Consider the following 23,131-nt stretch of genomic DNA (forward strand, 5'->3'; position numbering starts at 1 on the left):
ATTTCTAAACTCGTATTAACAAAATACCTGATTCAATTGTTGTTCGGTTGTGAAATAATCGCATATTGTTTTGACAGTTCGGCCAAGATAACGATCGTTGATTGTGAATCTGCCCACTAAATACTCCCAGTTTTCCCTAACCCAATCCCATACGATGGGACGACCTTTGGGATTACCCGCAATGTAATTTAAAACGGTAAAGAAGTCTTGCGAACGGATTTTATTAGTATCCTTGGCGTATTCGATTAGCTTTTTGATGTGTTGTTCATCCTGAGAATGCGACAGTCCGTAGAGAAGCTTAACCTTTTCTTGGGCTGAGCTTTCTTTCATGTACTGTTCCCACATAAAATCCCATAAGGTACTGTCCGCTTCGATGGCGTATTTGAAGACGATACTTCTCAAGGCCAGAGGAATTTCAACCCTGTTGATTGTAAAATGATACATTTACTTAATAATGATCTTAGCTACGGTCAAGATGACCAAAGCCTTAAAATTAAATCAAAGTTCTTCGCGCATTAGAATTGATTAACAAAGATTAACAAATTTAGTCAAAACGAAAAAATTATTTCCACTGATGTGTCAATAACATTTAAACATTCAACTTACTCTTTTCCTTCTTTCAGGCTTTGAAGTTTATTAACGGCTTGCTTCCGGCAATCTTCGTTCCCGCTGTAACACGCTAAGCCGATGATGGTCGTTTGCAAGAGGCTAAGGTCAAAGGATTAAAAAAAGAACGCCCAAGGTGTTGTTAAAGAGATAAAAGACATGGCTAGACTTATCCAGCCGCGTTCTGGGATTTGTACTTTTTCCGATTAGCAACCTGTACAATGTCACTTTGTGTCTAGAAAGAACTTTTCCAAAAAAAAATACACTCGACTAGACACCAAAGTCTGCCCGAAAGAACATCAATAATGCTATTGTTTAGTTCAGGCCTCTGGATTATCTCGTCTAAAGCTACTTCGTCGTTTCATTTACTTTTTTAAGCTTTGTAATTTTAGTTTGAATAATGGACTCTGAAGAAAATTGTTCACAACTTAATTGAGTCTAAAGGATATGTCAGAAAGTAATTTGTAAAAGTTAGTGAAAAATTTCGGATGTTCAGGGCTTGAAATATGAACTTGAAATCGGCCGAGTTAAATTTAATAAACGCATCCATTAATAATTCTTTTTCAAAAAGGGAAACGTAAATTTGCGCTGAAAGTTCTTAATTTTAAAAGCTTTAAAATAATTAGACCTTATAGAAAGTATAGTTTTCAATGTATTGGTGTTAGCGAGTTTAGTCGTTATCAATCTCACGGCATTCGAGTCTGTATAATTAATCTGGTGTTTCAATTAGAGAGTCGTTAAGGTACACTGGATGGGTAATAAAGTTACCCTTTTAGAAACTATACCAATTTCCGTTTCAAGCTGTGCAGGAAGGAACATTAGTCAATAGGGGATTAGTTTGGAGTTCGCAGGCAGCTACCTATATAGAGTTAGTTTCAAAAGCGCCAGTTACAAAGGACCTTATCTAATTGCCCGAAATCGGAAAGTCTGCTATGATATTTGAGGCAAAATTTCACACAGTTTTACCTGTCTGAGTGTTTCAGCTGAGCCTTCCATCCAAGTGTTCGATAAAGAGGTTGGGTGAGCTGGCGTAGATAGGTCTGCAATGAAACGTAAGAAGCTTAAATAAGATTCGCGTCGAGCCACGAAATCATTTTCATATAAGAAACTTGATTGAAGTATCAATTAGAAATATTATAAATCTTAAATAGTGTCGCCATAAATTAGATGCATAGAGAAGTTTAGCGTAGTATAGAAATATTCTTTTATTTATTTTTGGTATATTGCATAAGTTCATAAGATATATTCCATAAGTTTGTCACTGGTTATTGAGAGCTTGTCACGAAGTGACGTAGGTCATAGATTCTCGTAAAGCGATCGACGCCTGTCAAACAGACTAAATAGGAAGATGGACTGTAAAAACCGAGTATAGTCAGTTCTCGCTTGTCGTTCTCAAACTAGATCCCAGTAAGTATCTAGTATTACGAAGTATAAGTAGTGTACCTCATACTTACGAAACATATCTTATAATCTACGATGTTTGGTATTATAAATTAGTTTCATTTCCTTCTGTAACCACATTTTGTCAACTATTCTTGCAAACGATAAAGGCTTCTGTAGGTCAAACTAACTTTTCTCTAAAGGTATGTCCACACTACGATATTTTTTCGCTTATGGCGAGTTCATTTGCTTCGCGAGCGAGTTAATGTGATGCACGATAATTATAGTCAACACGATTGGTTGAAACGTTGCGGAAGCGTTACCCTCTCTACTTCCGTCGCTAAGAAAAGCCGCGAGTGTAGACAGGACGTACGCGAGGAAAGCTTAGGAAAAACCGATAGTGTGAACATACCTTAAAGAAGTAAAAGCAAAAACTTTCGGGAAAGTATATTAATTGGCTAGTCTTTGAGTAGACGTGCACGGCGAATACAAAAAACACGCTTAGCCAAGTAGAATAATCGATTCTCGATTTCCCTTATATCTTACCTTATATTTCTCATACTCGTCGCTACCTTGGAAGAGGTATCCCAGTTGTACAAAACTGGAGTAGGCCGTTTCCCAGGGGGTTAGGTGTCTCTCATTCATTAAGTAAGTGGTCATCTTCAGAGGAATATCGTATTGAATGGCACCAGCTTGAGCCAACTGGAAAGCGTCGAAGAGAAGTCCGGATCGATCCGAGGGACTCATTTTCTATTAAAGATTTCGAGCATTTTGCCTTATTACAATTTTAAATGACTCTTATTTATTCGAGCGTGATTTCAACCTAGATTAGTAACTGATTTTAACTGGATTTAAATGTCGTTAAGCCCATAGTCAATTAAGTGTAAGAGAATTGACATTTTAACGCGTTTAGACATTACATCCAGAAACTGCTTCGTATGGTAATAGTGTTTAACGTATACAGGGTGTTTCTCCCTAACTAAATGTTGTAGACCCCATGTTCTTCGAGGCACTTAACACTCAGTTTGACCCTAAGAACACACGCTTTAATTTAAGGCAGACCAAAAACACCCTGTACAACTGAAAGATTAAATCTGCCCTATCCGCATAAATATAAGAGACCGGCATCAAACTAAATATTTCTAGCGTTAACATATCCAGCGCATTAAGAGGAAATTCCATAATAATAATCTCACCTCGTGAGATTCCAAGAAAATCCTTGAAAATTCTTTGAACTGATCTTTTCCGTAATTGACAATATAGTATCCCTTGTGTTCTTCGTTGAATTTCACCCATTCCCAATCGCCTTCGATTGTAATTGTTTCTGAAATTACGAAATCGAGTAAAGATTAAAGCCCGAAAATCCAATATTTCGACTCAAAAACACCATCAAGTTTTAATCTAGCTAAGACCGTGTTCGCACTCCCGTAAATCGAGCAAGGGCGTTGAATCCCAATAATATTTTTATTGATTTAGCGAAGAAAACAAAAAATGCCTTGAAAGAATTCGCCTAAGAGAAAGTGCTATAAGGAAATACCCTCCCCCCCCTTGTTTACCTCAAAAAAAGGTCTTACCAACTCGGGTGGAGTTCAACCAATGCAATCCTTTTTCTCCTTTGGAAGTGACGTATGACAAAGGAATTTTCCACACGTAACTATAGGATTAACGACCGGAAAAGGCTTATCAGTTTCAACCAAAGACAATTTCCAATACTAGCTGGACCCTAGACACCATTGACTAAAAATAACCTTTTCAAAGAACCAACTGCGGTCTACAAAGTTTATTTTTCGGTGTCCAGACCATAAATTTAGTGATAAAAAGTTCGACAGCTCTCACTTGAATGGGGATTCGTCGGCATTGTAGGTCATTTGCGAGTTCAGTAAAAATCGCTTTTGGTCTATTTGAAACTGTTTCGTGCCTTCTATTCTCGTCACGGTTACGTAAGGTAGGCCCATTTGTTTTGTCCAGGTATCCATGACGTCAGCGATATTCTACGGATATTAATTCCGTTCAAATTACTCTATTAATCTTGGACAAATAGTTCTACAATTAAATTTTTTAAACACACCTTATTAGATTGTTCCGATATCTCGTCCCAAAGCTGAGATGTTTTGGCATTTTTGTAGGCGTATTTTTGCAGGAAACTCTATATTCATAAGAAAAACAAAATATAGAATTAATTAAATTTATATAAAAGCGGCTTATTGTGTCGAGGAAACCTTTTAAAAATTTAAAATTACCTTAATCCCCTTTTGAAAATTCGCGTCTGAAACGAAGCTTTCCAACATTCTTAAAACCGCTGCTCCCTAGACATCAGAATCAAGTTACATCGTTAAATTCATTTACCATTTGCAAATAAGGTGCATAATTTTGTTATTAACCTTTACCTTATTATAAGAAATGGCGTCAAAAATTTCAGTAATTTCGTCTGGTTTATTAACAGCTTGTATAATGGGGTGAGATCGCGTTGTTGAGTCTAATCGAATGACTGGTTGCATATCTTCAGTCAAAATTTGGTCCATCTTATATTTAAATAAGTATTCATTAATAAGCGTAATTAATATTAGAATTAAGCGTAAATTACCATCATCCATTCCGGGTAAACGTGGTCAACGCCTTTGTATTCAATGTAACTAGCGAATCCTTCGTTAAGCCATAGATCATCCCACCATTCCATAGTTACTAAGTTTCCAAACCACTGTAATTAATATTAATTAATTGCGTTAAAACTTGAAACCAGTAAAGTTACGCTTGCTTTCTTTAGAGTGTAGTTAGGCATTAGTAAGTACTAAGTAAATAAACCCAAATATAATTACGAATTGAAAGTAAATACAACTGTTTCTATACAAGAATGAATTCGTAATATGTTTATAACACCAGAAGGGGATAATAGAAGAAGGATGACACTCTGTATCCTCTAAATACTTTAGTTACGTAGTTCCATGATTCTTCTCAGGCTCACCCCTTTCTGTTTGATGAGTAATGATGATAGAACTATTTATCGCGTATATGATTCGGTTTAGTAACCTTGTGCATCCCAAATGTAAAATGATGTTGTGAAGAATCATATTACAATTACCCCATCCCCCCCGCTTTGTGGTGGTACACTTCTCTCGAGGCGAAGTATTATATACTTCTGATATCACTGAACCTTTTCTAAGTATAGGTTTTTAAGCATTATCAATCCAAAGATTTACGAATGTAGAAAACAGGAAATCCTCTATACTTAGCAAACAAACGGATCAAGGGAATCCCATAGAGATTTAACCGATATAACAAATAGGCCTACGGGGTGTAACTTTGCCTCTGTGTATTTGATAGACTAACCATGTGAGCTAATTCGTGGGATATAACGGACGCCACTCTTTGCTTGTTTTGGGGACTGGACTCCTTTTCGTCGTATAGCAAATTGGTTTCTCTGTAAGTGATGAGTCCCCAGTGTTCCATGGCACCCGATGAAAAATCCGGAATAGCTATCATATCTGGAAGAAATATCAAATAAGAGATAGAGGGCCATTAATAAAAGACAGATCTCGAATCTTCAAGTCGACTTATCGTCGCCTGTATGCGTGCCATTCCCCGTAAATAAAATGTACAATTTACCAATCAGTGTAATAGCTTTACGCTATATTTTTGGACTTGCGAAAATATTTGATTTTGAGGTCACAGACCTGATACGTTCAAATTTAAACGCGAAATACGTAACTATTCCACGAGATAGGGGTAAATTAAACAGTTTTCAATTAAGAATTACCCGATTTCGGCAAAGGAAAATCGATTTCAAAATAATCTTCGTAGAAATCCAATATCTTTATTCCGGTGTCTCTGGCAAATTTGGTTTTCTCCTTTTGGTCTGGCGTAGCAAAGACTCGAAACTTGAAAGTTTCAAAGTAATGTTATCAAATGATTAATAGCCGAAGGGCATAAAAGAAGAGAAGTATTATATACTTCTGTTAAGAGCAACTTATAAAAATTGTCTCAAGTGACTTGAAGTAATTACCATATATATTAAATAATATATTTTACCGGAATATTTTTCGATGTCTGTCCTTCCAGAGCTTCAAAATCGCTGACAACGAAGCAAGTTAAGTAGGTAACCATCTCGACTGACGTTTCAAACTCGGTAGTTTTTAGCTGTTTGCTCTCATCGACAGTTACTTTCTGAAAATAAATAAATAGGCCTACTATTAATATTTTAACTTAAATTATATGGCAAACGCATTTAAATATTAAAAAAAATCCCGTGGAAAGTAAATGTCGCGTTTAAATTGGGTAATATTACCAATCTGGATGTTTTGAATTTAAAAATTCACAAGGCGAATATTTTAGATAATGATAAACATCGCGTAAAAACTTTTTCAGTGACATAAATCGAAAATCCCATAAAACGCGTTAAATATTTTAGAAAACCAGTATGTATGGTAAATAGTGAAAATAAAACTAAAATAAATGTAATAAAAGCCCCCTGTATAAGATGTCCGGGGAATGTTTCTTCGGTCTATGACCTCTATTAGTTTAAGAAAACGGGTTTTTAAAGAGAAACCCTTTTCTTTTATAAACTCAACCAAGCATTCGCCGGGATTTAAATAAAATTCTTAAAACTTGTTACGATACAGGGTTGTTTTTGATAAGTCCTCTGTTTCGCGAAACAATAGAGACAAAACTCCGAAGAATTGCTCAAACATGACGCTAAGTTGCAATATAAACGAAAGTAAGAAAGAAAGAAAGTACACCAATTATAAAGTTAAAAATTAGTTACCGCATGGAGAAGTTAGAAAATGATTTAAACGTGAGTTGTAATGTTCAAGTAACATAATAATAAAATAACAAAGACGTGGGTGTTTAAACCTTGACCTAACATGACATATTGCGCAAAGGTTTTGAAATGATGAAGCTATTACTATTAGGTCTTCTTTAAATTTTTAAAGTGGCTGTGCTTATATCAAATTTAGTGGGTGGATCGAAGAGGATATATTTGGCAATACGGGCTCGTTCCACTCTCCGTGTTTCTCCGTAATTATTCAAGCGTGATTTCTAATAGGTATAATTTTAAACACAAATTTTAAAGGTCAAATGTTCATATTCTCAAAGTAGTTATAAACTAGGCCTACAGCTACTTTAGAATTAAAATACTCGTTTCCTTAATGAAAACACTTCAATCTGATGTTGAATGGTTTATAACGGGAGTAAGATATTACAAGTCTGGCACAAATTAAAGGTGATGTTCTTTGGGAAATCAATTTTGAGTCGGAAATGTTACTTCTATCTCCATTTTGCCCTAAGGGAGAGGGACACTGTTTTCGAGTTATGATTAGAGTGTTTTGGGGATGACCCCCTTAATTAAATTAGATATCATTGTCTAGTTCAGTTTCTTAATTAATTTTAAGGGTTCATCCGTAGAATACTTCAATCTTAACTTGAAAGCATTGGCCCATAATTTATAACAGGCTTATCAGAAACACCATGTATATTTTATCATCAAGTATTTCTTAAATGAAAAGTGGTGTGTTAAAGCTAGTTCAAACTAGAAATGTTAACCCTGTCCTATGACCTAAAAAAGGTTACGATAACATATCCTAATCCTATGCTACATTTCGTAAGGTTTATTTTTCTTCCGCGCGAGTTATCAGTTCCGTACACAATCCCTGACTGATTATCGATTATTGTTAATATTTTCTTCGTTAACTTCCCGGGTACTTTTCCTTTCTCTCTCATTTTATCTTTTATCTCGCTCTCTTTTATTAGCGAAATATTGCGTAAATCGTTCGAGAGCACTTTCATATTAGACGCCTACTCTTGACATTTAGGCCTAAACACTTTGAAATACAGTGTTTACGCGTTTCAGTAATGAAGCCCTACTTCCGTAGCACCGCGTTCAGTATATTGTAAGTGTAACAACATCTAGGAGTGAGAAATAAATAACCCTAAATCCTTTCGCTAAAAAGTTAGGTCTATTTAGGCCTAAGCAACCGAGGGTTTCGAGTCATTAGCTTTCGCTTAATCCGTGTGGAAAAGAGCTGGGTCAATGCATTTTCTTGAAAATATCCTTTTAAGAAAAACTTTTCTTTTTCCGTTACGTAAAACAAATAATTTAAAAACAACGGATGATATCTTCTTAAAGATTTAGTTGGGGTTTTCTTAAAAAAGTGCAGGCTCTTATGTAAGAGTATTAGATAAAAACAGAACAGGGGTATATTTTTAAAGCTCTAAATAATTCGGATCAAAAAAAGAAAGAATACATTTATTTTCTGTGAATCATTGATTGGATGGGACAGAGATACGTTCGTATGTTTGCTCGTAAAACCCCTTGCAGCTTTGTATTGGGTTCCTACGTTTTTGCACCATTCTTTAGTTTTTTTAAATAACAAAAGCAAACTTTCAATTACAAAAGGAATGTAAGTAGACTTAAAGGTTATATAACTTCAGATGGATGCTAATATTTACATAGTTCCAAAGACTATTTAGTGTTTTATGTCTACATAGACGGGAAACATTTTCTCGGTTTCGACTCTCTCTATAACATAATTTAATCTGAAGATTATTTTATAGCGCATTCAACAGTGTTATGGGTTCTAAAATGGATCTTATTTTTTTATAGCCTCTCATAACGTAACTTTGTCCGCTAAGCCATTTGACCTACTTTAAGTAAATCTTACATGGTCCAAAAATATTCAATTTTCTTACAACGACCGTCAGTTTTTATTTGGAGTTGACTACGGACTGTTTCATTTTCTGTTCGATAGTTCGCGAACGTGTAATTCCGCTGCTACTTTTAACTCTAGTACATTTTAGCACTGAAATTGGCTAGGTATATCGAAGTGTCTGTAAGCAATATCAATCGACAAGTCGCTATGAATGGCTTCGTTCAAGGAAGCCGCTTCCGCGATAATGTCGTTTTTTAGAAAGTCACGCTGATACGCATATACCCCTAACGTTCCCGAGAACAAATTGATATTGGATTAGAAGTCTATTAAATAGAAGTAAAACGTTCGTCTGGCAAGTTTTGAACTAACGCGATGATAGATGTTAGGGACAATTTTTTTCGCGACTTCTTGGGCTGGACTTTAGCCGCTTTTACGAATCTCAATACGTCACTTTCTTTTCACAATATGGTGAATTTTTTACCGCTTTTATAAAAAGTTTAGTTCAAATTTAAATTGCCTTTTAAGCGTCTCCGAAAATTATTTGCATAATCGGATAGTATTTTATGCAAATATTTTTCTTCTTGAATATCAAACATGGAATATCAATTCATAAATCTTAAACCATTTACTATGCCTAAATTTTAGCTGAAATAAACCTCGAGCTTGTACAGTTTTACGCAAGTATTTCTAGGAAATAAAACGCGAGTGATAAGCGGATATTTAATTAGGGGTTATTAACGCCAAAAGGTTGAAGACTAAGATAAACACGTAAAATGTTTCTAACACTCGATAATTTATCGTCGATTTTATCAGCAATTGCAGTTAAACATTTTGAAGTGCTAAACAAAGACAACTTCTTACTCTTTGATATATTTCTTATCAATTTTTCCTGATATTACGTAACTGAATAGCAACACTTAAATTGTAAGACTATATCGCGGTTGATAACACGCTTTACCATAATTAAATAATGGAAATTTGAAACCATATAGATTTAGTTGGAAGGTGCGTCTTAATTGGCTACGGGTATAATAGATTTTTCGCTACTTGATGGAACCATAAGTGGATGATAGAACCCTAATTAGTTCAATCTTGGTCCGGTGGATCTAATTGAATCAACTTTTGCGAATTGATTCGACCATACAGGGTGTTTCTCGTAAATCTGCCATAAATAAGAGTAAAACTTCTTTGGGTCAAACTGAGAGGAAAGTGGCTCTACACGTGACTATTTCCTCGTTTTCGGGGCCAATCAAGGTTTGGGAGCCCATATCTCCGTATAACTAAATGTTGCAGACCCCAACATGTTCTTTGATGGCACTTTCCACTCGGAACACACCCATTAATAGGTGGGTTTCCATATTCACTACGTAGCAGCTGAACTCGCAGGTGCGAAGAAGAAAAATAGTTCGCCAAAATTTCCCTCCAGGTGGCTGGACAATAGCAATGTAAAAATTCCATAGAACCATTCCTTGCGCGCCAACTCGCGAGAGGGTTTAGCATTAGATTTGTCTTCTTAGCCCCTTTTACGCCTATCTCAATACTTCACTGCAGAATTTGGAAACCCACCTATTTATGGAAAACTTATCAGAAACACCCTGCATATGGTTTATTGATAATCCAGTCATATGACGTAGTTCTTAACTGATTTTTTAAAATCTTCCCCACCAAGTGGGCATGACGATAAAGATTGGCCTATATTGTCAAGTTAAATCTACGCTAGATCCAAACCCGCGGCCCCCCTGGGCTACAAATAAAATTTGATAATTGGGAATTACAAAGGTATGACCTTTATGGCCCAAATACCGCGCGCGCGACGTTTGCGTACAGCGTATTTGCCTGCAGGGTTATATAACAATGAACTCGGGAATTCAATAAAGCGGGGCCCCTGCTAGCTAAGAATCACTGTCATTTTAATTCAAAGTCGAAAATTGCGATTTTATCGGAGCGTGAAGTGTTTCGAATGCCATTGAAAATATCCGCGCGGCCCACTTTGCCCTATTTAACGAGACGTTAATCGTCCTCTGGAAATAAATATACCGTCGTTGTTTCGCTATATTGCACTCTTCACTTTCGTACAAAAATAGCCTAATTGCATTTTGTTTATAATTGAAATTAAAAGTGAAAATTCTGCATTTTTTTACCTTTACTGGCATGTTTGAAAGAGCGTTGTATTGTTGGTCGTGAATCAGCGTGACGGTGAAATTCGATTTGAAATTAGGCTCATCGAAACACGGGAACGCACGACGGGCGTATGTTGGTTGGAATTTAGACGTTGCCAAGCTCCTGAATTAGAAACAAGAAAACAATATTTTGAAAGGTTGTTTACAATTAAAAACGCTTAAGAAATAAGACTATGGTATCGGCGTACAAAACAAATCACAAGTTTATGTTCCATAAGTATGACACTTCCTATACTTCGTAATACTAGAGTGAGAGCTAGTTCGACAACGACACGAGAATTAACGATACACTCGGTTTTGCAATCCATTTTTCTATTTAGTCTGAATTAAGTATTTTACGAGAATCTATGATGACAAACTACGGGAATATATCTTATGAACTTATGAACTAATGTATATTCAATTCAGTGTAAATATTGTAAATGTAGTTGCACTGGTCAGGGACCTACTATACATATATCCAATCAAAAAACCATCCTTATACATTAAAGTCAGTATGAAGTCTTATCTAAGAGAGCTACCGCTCTCCTAGAATATAGAACTGCATTATATAATTGAGAAAACATTTTGTATTATAAATATATTCAGTCATTGCGTCCTTTGTCTATCAAGGCCCGTTCATGGTTTTATTCTTTGTTGGATGCATTAAGTAGGCAGACATTTATAAAATACAAGCAAGGATAAAATTCTAAATTAAATTCGAATAATCTTCAACCAGTGATGGGCGCGCTCCTTAAAGCTCCGCTCACTAGGAGTATTTTGAGAGATGAGTAGATAGTTTTTTTCTACATGTGAGAGGAGCGTGAGAGGAGAGGGGTAAAATTTCATAATGAAACGGAGTTGGAGATGAGAGTGCTATTTTTTGGAGTTCCAAGAGATGAGTTGCGACGAGTCCAAATGTTTGAGAACTCCTGGAGTTGAGTTGAAGATGAGCGCCAAATATTTAAAACCAGAATAGGTGAGCTCTTGTGAGCGGTATTTCTTTTGTACACCCGAGATATGAGATTTTCCTTTGCTACAATTATTAATGGCTCAATGAGTTGAGTTTAACGTGAGCTGCTATTATTTGCAACTGCATGAAATGATTAACGGGGGAACAGAAATTTTTTGGAGCTCCAAGAGATGAAATTTTGCTGAGCAGCAATATTTGGAGCTCTCAGAGATGAGGTTTTGGTGAGCAGCAATTATTCGGAGCTCCAAGAGATGAGTTTGTGGCGAGTAAAAATAAATTTGGAGCTCCAAGAAATGATTTTTTTGTGAGTGGCAATGACTTGGAACTCCGAAAGATGGGTCTTTGGTGAGGGAACTATTTTGCGGCTTCAAGAGATGAGGTTTAGGTGAGTGTCCCTGTAAATGGAACTCCAGATTCCTATGAGTACTGAACAGGCCCCCTCAAAAATATATCCTGCCCCCTCAAATAAGATTTCGGTTTTCCCCTAAATGCCCCTTCAAAAATTTCCAATGCCCCCTTATCAAATTAACTTTGCCCCTGTAATGAATATTTTCATTTTGGTACACAAATATTAAAACTATTTAGAATGTATATCAACATATTTTAGACTTTATTGTCTCTACCTGTGTATATTCCTGATACACTTGGATTTTTTTACTTGATATATCCCTGATTCATTTGTATGTTTTAAATTCACTTTTGATATGTATCCCATGCTGATACACTGGAATTTTTAGCTTTTTGTTGTTATCCTTGATATATATCGCTGGTTTTGTCATCCAGGACCAAAATATTATGTCGGACGTTTTGGAAAAAGTGTACGGGATTTCGAAATCCAATTTGATTTCTTCGGATTCCGTTTGATTTCGTTCATTTTTCGGAATTCGATAAAATCCAATGAATTTCATCGAATTTTGAGATTTTCCCGTGATTCCGTCGGATTTTGCTATTTTTCCCGTGATTTTGACGGATTTTGCGATATTTCCCGTGATTTCGACGGATTTTGCGATATTTCCCTTGATTTCGTTGGATTTTGCGGTTTTTACGTGATTTCCTCGGATTTTGAGATTTTCCCCTTGATTTCGTCGGATTTTGTGATTTCTTTGGTTTTTGGATTTCGTGAATTTTGTAATGGATTTCACGATTTCTTTACTGATTTTGTGATTTCGCTTCTGATTTCGTGATTTTTATGTTGATTTCGTGATTTTTATGTTGATTTCGTGATTTCTTTGTTGATTTCGTGATTTTTATGTTGATTTCGTGATTTCTTTGTTGATTTTGTGTTTTTTATCCTGATTTTATGATTTCTTTAATGATTTTGTGATTTCGTTGCTGATTTCGGATTTTTTATTTGATTTCGAAATCAGCATTGATTTCGGATTTCTTAAGTTGGATTTCACGGGTAGCGTACGGGATTTCATGAATGACCCACCCCTCGGGATACAGACTTACATTTGACGCGAGGTAAGCTTTTCCTGCCCAACTCGCGTATTTTCACTTTAACGACGAGCTATGTCACATGAAAGAAAGTGAAACTTAATTTCCCTAGCCTACGAAAAAGATCTGACTAGAAGTTTAGATTTAGAATTGTTTATTAACAATTTATTTTTTATACTTTTTAAAAAAGTTTGATTTTCAAATGTTAAATGAGTGTCAATAATGAAATATTGCGGAAATATTTATTGTCTGATATTTTGATATTATGTTATTCTATAAAAAAATTCCATTTGCCATGCCCCCTCACAGAAAGATACTGCCCCCTCTGCGTAACTTTTCTGGCTACGGGCCTGCATAAATGAGATGAGATGAATGGTGGTACATAGAGAATTTCATAAATGAGATACAACAGGCGGTTATACTGTTCGAAATTTTTAATTGAGAAGAGTACCAACACGATTACAATTTTAAAATGAGATGAGATGAGCTTTGAAAAGAGCTCATTAATATGAGCTTTGACAATGAGTCGAGCGGTAAAATATATGAAGAACGCCAGAAATAAATGAAAAGAAAAAAAAGAAGCCTTAAAATTTTAATGAGATGATATTTGGTATTGAATTGAGAGCGAAATATGAGATGAGCGTCATAAGCTATTGAGTTCACAAAAACCATAAAGAGAGGTGAGCTTCGAGTATTGAAAAAACCAGTTGAAATGAGATGAGAGGAAACCCATAAATTCCTTGTGGAAATGTGCCCAATAATTGAGAGCTGACGGACTTGGCTTATGGAAGAGCGGAGAGCACTGTGAGCTCGCCATATTTTTTTGTGTCAGTGTGAGGCGAGAGCTTTTGGTGCCATTTATTTACTAGAGTAATTGAGCAGAGAGCAGCGCCATCTTGGAGAACACGCACAAATTATTTTATGAGAGGAGAGGCTATGACAAATATATTGTAAAAGAAAGCGGAGAAGAGTAGCTACTCTTTTTCCCAAAACCAAAAGTGAGCGAGAGCTGAGAGCTCCTACTCTATGAGTAAATACTCGTGAGCGTGAGCGTGAGAAAATGAAAAATCGGGAAAATGCCCATCACTGTCTTCAACTAACAAATACCGCGGAATAAACTTCTTCAAAAAGATGCCTTTCAGTTTATTTTAGTTACACCGTGCACCGAGACATTACGCCGAAAAGTTTCACTAACAAACAACTCTCAAAGTTAAATTTGGAAAGGTAATTCAAATTTAAATTTTAAAACATCAATTTCCAGGAATCTGGCGAATTCTCTTGGTTTTTGTAGCCCAGGAGATTTCTTAACACTAACAAGCGGGCTAGTCTGAAATATACATCTTGTCTTTGTTCACATCTACCCGGGCAAATTTCTTAAATAATAAAAAGCCACGCCTAATCCGTAATCTTTCAAGATCACGTTGAACAAGAAGGGAAAAAATAATATAAAAAGGACTTGAATAAAAACTAAAATTTATTCCAGATCGAGGGACAACCTCGGTTGTCAGTGAGGGGGTCTTCTACAAGGTAACTTCCAAACTTAGGTCATCTGAAATTGACGTTGCACTCAGGCTTACGCGAGTATGGAAGGAAAGAGTGTTGATGAGGGAATAAATTATTTTCGCGAAGGTTAAAGCCCGATTTCGCGCTGCCTAACTTTTCTTCGACTTAAATTCCAACTCTTTCATATATTTTATTATTTTTGCTTCCCTCGATTCGCGGAAATGAAAATTTGCCTTTAATAGGCCAAGGTGAATTTTTATATCAAATAATGGGAAAATATTAGGAATATATATTAGAGATTAAAAAGCGGAGTTTTTGCGTATTTAAATTAGTTTAAAGGGATACTCTGGGCTAGAGTTTTTGATAAAATTAGGAATTCTTTAAATTTGATACGTTAATTCCTTCGAATTCCAAACAAATTAAAATTTATTTTCAAAGTAGGCCGTATACTTGGCGAAGCTTTGTTCCTAACCTAAATTTGACCAAACAAGATTTTAATTCAAATGGTGAAAAAATAAATTCTAAGCGTCGTAAGAAAAACAAAACCAAATTTTTGAAAATACCATAATATTAACTTAGCAGCGTATCACTGAAGCGTGTAGAAAATAGAATAGATTTCTACAATCGATCAATTTTCGAATGTCTCGAAATAGGGGCTTTAAAAAGAAAATTTTCTTCGGGGTGTTGCCTCCTTCTTTTAACGAACGTAATCACAAGGCGGAACTCTGCCCCCCCCCCCAATATATTCAAAAGAATAACGGGATTTTTCCCAACCCGTTTCTAGTTTCACCCTTAATTATTTTAATTTAAAGATATTAAAATTGATACCAATGCCTTCATTCTTATCCGCTACTTATTTTCCTACAAATCTTTGTAGCGACTAAACTGAAACTAGGATGCGATTAAAACATTAATTTAATTACGCGAAACATTCTAGTTTAATCCTTAATTATTTTAATTTAAAGTTATTAAAATTGATAGCAATTAATCTACTATTTGTTTGCCTACAAATTTTTGACTAAACTGAAACTAGAATCATGCAATATTATTCAATTAATATTTAAATTTAAAACGTAAAGCACTTGAATAAAAAGAATCCCATCTTGTTTTAAAATTACTCAAAAAAAATGTCCTAGATATGTTGGAAAGCAAAACACTGGTTCCATATTTAGGGAACGTCATCGCAGCATTTATAAAATTCGGTTACGCTACAAGTCACCGAGAAATTTGACGTAACTGAAAACAGTAATTATTCTAGACTTTCTCCTACAAACGTTCTTGCAAACGGTTGGCAAGAAATCTACATTAATTCAATACGTTGACCAGCGTCGCAAAGATAAATGGAGGAAAAATACGCTTATTTTGCTTCAAATGCAATTTTTGGGGACATTTACACTAACGTTAATACTACGAAAAATTTCAATTAAGACAAATAATTGCGATTCGTATGCTAAAAATAAAGCCTTTCTCAAATTAATGAGCTCGCACGATAGCAAAAGATAATTAGCTAGAAATTGTTATATCCTTTTCTAAAGGCATTGTTATGATTTATCAGCACAAAGTGACCCTATCAAAATCAATTAAAAACCTCGCAAAAACACGATTATCCCATTTTTGAAAACCAAGTTTTAAACTTCGTTTTAATTAGCTTCTTCATAAAAGTAATTAGTTCATAAGGTACAGGTAAGTCCTTGGTGTTTCGTGATTAAAGAAATATTCTCTTTTATAGAGTATTAAGCCTCTGCCCCTAATTGTTTAATTAAAAACTGGTTTATTATTAAGAAATGATAAGTTTTTAAAATATTCAATAAAGAGCTTTAGGTTCAGCTGACAATTTTTTTTTGGTATATTTTAATTTCACGCTATTAAAATTTATCTATGTTTCTAGGTTTGTTGTTCCTGATTGATTATTTTGCTGTTTTTCGAAGTAAATGTCGATATTTGGGATTATAGGTCAACGAGGCTTAGATCATGAAAGGTTTCTACAAATTTAAAGACTATAATTTTATTTGAAATGACCCTAAAAACAACCTATAATTCCCCAAACCACGTATATTTTCCATTGCACTACCATTAAATAATCAAATTCAACTAAAATGTATCTAAACCAGAATTTTGTTATTGTAGAACAGACTGTCGCTGCTATGAGAGTTGACTTTGCAATTTTGTATTCATCAAAGAGAAATATTTTCACCACACGTTACTAAATCATTAATCACGTTGTTAACTATATATTACTAGACGTCAAGTTATATCACAAATGACAGACTATTTAATGATGTATTAATTTACTAATTGTGTCATCGAGTGAGCTTGAAATTACGGTAAGAAAGCTTAATCCTAACATATTATAAACCATATTTCTAAGACTTGATTATCTTCAGAACTTATAGGGGGTAATATTTGTAAAACATTGTGCCATTATTTTCAAAGTCGACAACCTAACTTCACGTTGAATAAGAGACAAAACTTGAGGTTTTTCTGCCTCCTCCATTAAAATGGGCAGGTACCGTACCAAGCACGAAGCGATCCACCCCACCAAAAGGAAAAAGAAAACAAGGAAAAGTGTAATAACATTATATCATACCTGGTTTCGTTCTTCGAGCGATCAACGTATGTACTTTTATAGAATCCTACAATACTTCCTGTCAAACCGCCAGTAAACTCAAATTTCAGGAAATACGTTCCCACGTTGACAGTTGCCTCCATTTGTATGACGTAGTACTCGTTAGGTTCGTAGTCAAATTTCTCTTTCACCGGTAATTGTTTACCAGTTGCATCCGTGACAGTTACTTTGTCAATCGTTATTTTGTTCTTAAAGTAATGCACGATGAAATACTCCGTCGGTGTGGTAACTATGACCTCTATGTTGACCGATCCTTTGAAGACGTCGTCTTTCAAATTAGGTTCTAGCGTCAACGTGTAATGTATCGGTAGTATCGTTTTCGGAAGGCGATAGTTGTGAAAAGGTAAAGTCGGTCCATCGGTAGTGTTACCCATGGGGTCGGTACTGGGTCCCAAAGTACTGGTAGAACCCTGGGTTATTTGACTAGCGGTGGTTTTGTCCGGAAGGCCTTTACCAATGTCCGCTTTTTGGTTTTTGAGTAAAGCTACCAATAAACCGACGCACACAATTAGAAGGGCCACGACAACAGCCCCAAAAACGGCAGTCGATTTTTTCAGCGCCATTCTTCGTCTATTCGTAGGTTCTGGAGATGATGATTTCGGAAGTAAATGTTGTCGTTCGTTGTCTACTTCCTCATGGCGAGTTGGTTCCGGAGGTGTTGTTGGGGAATTATCTGTAATAACGGAAAAACTTTGGTTAAAATCTTAACTTTATATTAATAAATGGTAATTTTGTGGTCTGGTATTTAAGTAAGCCTTTTGAAACGTTTCGTATTTAAATCGTAATACATGGAATAGAAGCTGGCTTGGCTTAATGGAGATTCTGAAGCAAATTCTCTTTCAAACGCGGGTTCAGTCTTTTGGAATGCGTTAAAGCGTTAGTTGATCAAAGTACGCGATTTATAAAGAATCTTCTACTTGCCATAAAATATTCTTTTAAACCCCTGAAATATTACGTAGAATATAGACCTTTCATTTTGATAAATTATTCACTAAACTTGTACGATGTTTTTGCCCCCTAAATTCATCTTGTGAATAAATGAATATGGGGCTACCGCTAAAAGGAAAACACTTTTAATTCAGTCTAAAAAAGATGAAACTTTCGTCCATAAGTCTCTCAAAAGTTATACTAAGCTTAAAAGTTATTACTTCCGCAGTAATAATAAACGTACACTATCCTATAGCCACCTTAACTTGGTACTCTTTACGGAAATCACCTGTTGAGTGTAAGAACTCGGGATATTAATAAAATATTCAAATAAGAAAATGGTACGAAATATTATTTCTTAACTTTATTTTAAATATATTAAAAAAATAATAAAATCTGTTGCAAATGTTTAAAGGCCAAGGTGGTTTTCCATGATCTTATCTTACTCGAATAATTTCAATTCGGTTTAAAAATTAAACCCTTGGTGTACTAATTGAATTAAAAATTAATTAACCTTAGCTATATTCCTAAATTTTAAAACACTTGTAGGGAAATGATAAAAAATTATAAATTACCTGTCACAACCCTAAAAAGAAACCCCAAAAACAAACGGGAATATTTGAAAGACACAAACACAGACACGCACCGCGATATAATTTTAAAATACGAGTAACGAAAACATCAAAATAAAAAAAAAAAAATGAAATGACGATTAAAATTTCAACTAGGAACCGAAACGAACCTTCTTGGTTGGCGTACGTTTCCCGACTAAAAACTGGTCCTATGTACGATCGCTTCGAGTGTAATGGTGCAAAAGTCTGTCTTCTAGTCAAGGCGGCAAGGGTGTTCGGTGGGTCGAGTCGGTTCGGGGTATATACACTCTTTAATTTTGGCTTAGTTATGTACTCTTCGATTTCGACAAGGAAACTACTTTCGAAGGCGTTGCTTCTCTCGCGGATGTTATTAAACTATCCGTTCCCGGCTTATACAAGCTTCCCCATTTTAATATATTACACTATTGGACCCCATTATCTCGTTATCAATAAAAATGGCCCCTCGAAAACGCTTTTAGCTACGTCGTTTTTATAGTCTACGCAAGGGGGGTAATAATTTGCGACGCGATGTTGAGACACTTTAAGGAAAGGTGTCGTTGTTATGAACTGAAAGTCCAAGGTTTCGCGTTAGGAAAGTAATTAAAAGATGTAACTTAGGGCGGGAAGGAACGAAAGCGAAGGATGTGCTATCTTTTAGCCAATTAGCTTAATTACTAGAACCGTGATAATCGCTACACTAAGCGTATTGCATCGTTGTAAAAGTAATACTTATATATCTCTTATAAATTAACCAACCATCTTGTTTTATCTTTTTTACTCCGTGATGATGCTCTTATTGAGGGGGTAGGGATTAGCGATTTTGCAAAAAGATTTAACCAAGCTAACTTGATATTAAGAATGTATTTCATTCCTTAAATAATATTGAATGACAATTTAGCAATATTACTCCATTCACGAGATAAGATTTACATGGCGTTATAAATTCATAATTCTCACTATCTCCAAGCCTCTCATTGTTCTAAGTTCTGAGAAAGCTTCAAAATGTTGAAATAAATTATTATCCATCTAACGCGATACATCCAGGTTAAAGTGAGAGATTATATGGTGCTTGAATACTTGAATCAAAAGAAGGGTGTTGGGGGTTGAATTTCAAACACTCCTCGTTATGATAGAACCTTATAACAATAAACTTACAGCTAAATCCTTGAAAAAAAGCTACCTATAAGAGATAAAGATACGTAAAAATAATTTATGTTCAGGGTTAAAGGGTAAACTAATCATGATTATGCACTATTCGTTCCGCGTTGGGGTAGTTTCGCAATAATTATATTGTTTTGGACCACGTGTTATTAAAGTGTTTGTGAGATAGTGTGAAATATTTATTATTGGATTATCTTTAGCGTTTCTAAAATGAATGACTTTGATATTTTAGAGGTCTAACAAAAGAGACAAATTAAACTCAAAATGGTTGACGCGTTCTTCTAGAGACATAATTCCTCCTTTTATTTAATTCTACCTAAACATACCATTCTTAATTTAATGGTCTCACAAACCCGAGTGTTGGTGTTAATTAAACACTCTTTTTGCAGTTTTTGGTGTAAATTTAAATTCATTCCTAGACAGAATTTCTAACTCCTATTTAAGTTTGTTGGAACCTGCAAAGTTTTGACGATAGATAAAAGTCTCCTCTAAGCTTTATATAAAAACACAAATAATAATATTTCTCTATTAAATTTTAAAATTCCATTCATATATTATTATTTTTTTATACTGTATATTTCAAAATGTCATTCGTATTTGAATGTCATATTTGTTATTATTATTATTATTTCGTGTTTGATAAAAGTTTGTAAAAATGAAAGGGACAAAAACTGCTACAAATAAAGGGGAAACAACTTGTCAAAACTAAGAGAAACTTATGGCTATTGTCATTCGCGCTGCAAAAAACAAATGTATCCTTGTCAAAACTTCAACGCCGGCTTCTTTAGGCATACGTGTTTCTATAACGGATGCCGTGGCAAAGGGCTATTTATATGCAAGATACGCAAGGTACGCGAGGCCCGTGTATAACAACGTATATTTTTGTTGGCATAATAAAGAGTTAGTTTAAATTTCAAACAAGAACTAGGGAGAGTTAAACCTGATTTGAAATGAAAATTGAAAGCACGTGGTTTCCTGTTACTCTTAAACATGTAACATATTTCGTCTACGTATGATTTCCTACAACTTCCTGATAAGTCAAAACTGTTGCTTTCTCATGGCTTTTTTCTCGAAGAAGATTTCACAAAATACAAAGCGTCGTAACTAAGAATCAAGGAGGAAAAATAGTAGACGGAAAGAGAGTGGAGGGGCTTTATCTTTATCCATCCGTTGGTGAACATTCGGGGGCGCTACAATCTTCGCTTGTCAAGTGGCTGACCACATTATACCCGGCTGCGAGCAATAAGCCTCTTCGATGTTGGGGGATCATTAGAGTTCGCAGTGACTACAAGGGATCAACCCCCCCCCCTTAAATGTCCCGATCCTGAGGATTGTCTACCCCCTTTCTACATCCAAAAGATCTATAACACTTCCAATCCATTCCATCCTCGCGCTGTGAGAGATTGGCATCAAAAGCCTCCCTAATACATCTTTCCCTCTACTGTCTCTTTTTCCTCCATGTAAGAAACCTTTCTTTTTGCAAATTTCTCAAACCAACGTCATACTCGTTTAAAGTATGAATTAACTCGCAATTTAGATACACAAAGAGCTACGCAAATTAAAAGAGTTATATGGTGGGCTTAAGACGATACTGGATTAACGTAGATGGGATTAGTGAAATTGAATTTAAATACCTTAATCTCTTTTTCATGCAACTTGGTGTACACTGTCTGATCACGATTAGAAAATTTATAAGTTGTCAGCTCTAATAAATGTATTTTGCAAGCTGCTAAAATGGTGTGTGGATGATTTATAGCGTGTTTATCTATGCCTTATGCCACATATCACTAAGCCGCCTAATTTACGCTTCTAATGCAACTCATAAAGAACAGAGAATATATTGAAAAATGAAAAATGGTACCAGCTATTCTATTAAAGATATTACGATATGGAAATTTGCTTGGTTAATACCTTGAACACTGAAGGGTGATCCTTAATATACAGGGTGTTTCTGATGCGTCTGCCATAAATTGAGGGAGGTGTTCTTTGGACGGTTTTGAGTCGAAAATGTAACTTCTATCTCCATTTTGCAACAAGGGACACTGGTTTAGAGTTATGATTTGATTGTGTTTTAGGGATGACCCCTTAATTAACATTAGCATTGTCTTAATTTGTACTAGACTTTTCAGAAACACTCTGTATATAAAAACAAGAACTTATTTAAATCTTAAGAACGTGTAAATAATCATATTTGGTTTCCATGACCTCATAATTTTCGCATTGGGTTAATTCTTACATGGTGGTGATTTGAGAAAAACGGTAATAATGGAGTTATAATATTTTGGGATCGTAGCGCTACAAAAAAAAACCATTATATTTTTAAACGTTCTCTGTCATATATGGGTTCTTGATAAATCCCAGCTATCGCGTCGTTTTTAGATAACCTCTTGAACTCTAATTAAATTTCAAACAAACGTATTCCTAAAACTAGAATCTATTGCCACATAATTTGTAATTTAAGAAATTACGTGTCTCTTTTCAAAGTTTCTACGAATCTATTTCTTGAAAAGATTGCGTTTTTATGTAAAGTACCATACTCATTTTTGTCTACTGAAAATACTTCTACCACATCACATTCAGGAAAAAATGATAAATTATACAGGTTTCATAGAGACGCCCACGCGTATTTCAATCGTGTTAGGTTAAACAAAACCAAGAAATTAATTAATACCTTCCATTTCTATGGCGAACAAATCCTCAAATTTCCTGTGAGTCTCTACCACAAATTTACTAATAGGCCCGGCTTCATTCGCAGTCTCGTGTACGTATCTTCTTTGAACCTCTACCACGCGTTTTATTTCAGTATCTATAATGAAAAATATTCTTAAATTAGAAAATTCCTTTAAGATAAACCTAACATAAAATTCCCGCGAAGAATTTGAAATAAATTTCAAATCTAAGAACGTAGCGCCATCTAACGTAAAATAAAATTCCCGCGAAAAATTTAAAATAAATTTCAAATCTAAGAACGTAGCGCTATCTTTCGAACATAAATTGAACTTCAAAACGCGTTGTAAACTTGTTTAGGCCTAATGGGCGTATATGATCCAATGGGCGCTACCCCTATGGTACGTCGGGTCAAAACAAAGTTCTATCAGAAGTCCATTAAATTAGCCTAATTT

The 23,131-nt window shown here is 35.1% G+C and overlaps 1 protein-coding gene and 1 long non-coding RNA gene across 3 annotated transcripts in view; one reads left to right on the forward strand and one right to left on the reverse strand.

Annotated features, from left to right (window-relative positions):
- The window catches only part of LOC149588910 (uncharacterized), a 40,887-nt gene extending 18,076 nt beyond the window's left edge, over positions 1–22,811 (reverse strand). The window contains exons 1-17 of one of the 2 annotated variants that reach the window (XM_089862024.1): positions 22,681–22,811; positions 17,290–18,001; positions 10,772–10,913; positions 6,013–6,147; positions 5,741–5,861; positions 5,314–5,468; positions 4,571–4,684; positions 4,374–4,508; positions 4,227–4,292; positions 4,055–4,132; positions 3,823–3,977; positions 3,561–3,640; positions 3,183–3,310; positions 2,533–2,736; positions 1,573–1,646; positions 607–708; positions 28–421 (exon numbers count right to left, since the gene is read on the reverse strand). In XM_089862024.1, the coding sequence (XP_089718150.1) occupies positions 28–421; positions 607–708; positions 1,573–1,646; positions 2,533–2,736; positions 3,183–3,310; positions 3,561–3,640; positions 3,823–3,977; positions 4,055–4,132; positions 4,227–4,292; positions 4,374–4,508; positions 4,571–4,684; positions 5,314–5,468; positions 5,741–5,861; positions 6,013–6,147; positions 10,772–10,913; positions 17,290–18,001; positions 22,681–22,687 (2,802 nt within the window). In that variant the 5' untranslated portion in view covers positions 22,688–22,811. Of the gene's footprint in view, positions 1–27; positions 422–606; positions 709–1,572; positions 1,647–2,532; positions 2,737–3,182; positions 3,311–3,560; positions 3,641–3,822; positions 3,978–4,054; positions 4,133–4,226; positions 4,293–4,373; positions 4,509–4,570; positions 4,685–5,313; positions 5,469–5,740; positions 5,862–6,012; positions 6,148–6,745; positions 6,866–10,771; positions 10,914–17,289; positions 18,002–22,680 lie in introns of those variants that run through there. The other variant, XM_089862025.1, reaches the window with a different exon arrangement.
- Positions 17,101–18,432, forward strand: LOC149588911 (uncharacterized). Its single transcript, XR_016379767.1, has 4 exons — positions 17,101–17,315; positions 17,379–17,434; positions 17,524–18,218; positions 18,295–18,432. It is a non-coding gene; the product is annotated as an uncharacterized LOC149588911 (long non-coding RNA).
- Positions 22,812–23,131: the final 320 nt, after the last annotated feature.

Source organism: Phalangium opilio, unplaced genomic scaffold, assembly GCF_054372755.1.
Source record: "Phalangium opilio isolate 3A_F unplaced genomic scaffold, DU_Popi_V2 ptg000528l_1, whole genome shotgun sequence".
Taxonomy (NCBI): Eukaryota; Metazoa; Arthropoda; class Arachnida; order Opiliones; family Phalangiidae; genus Phalangium; species Phalangium opilio.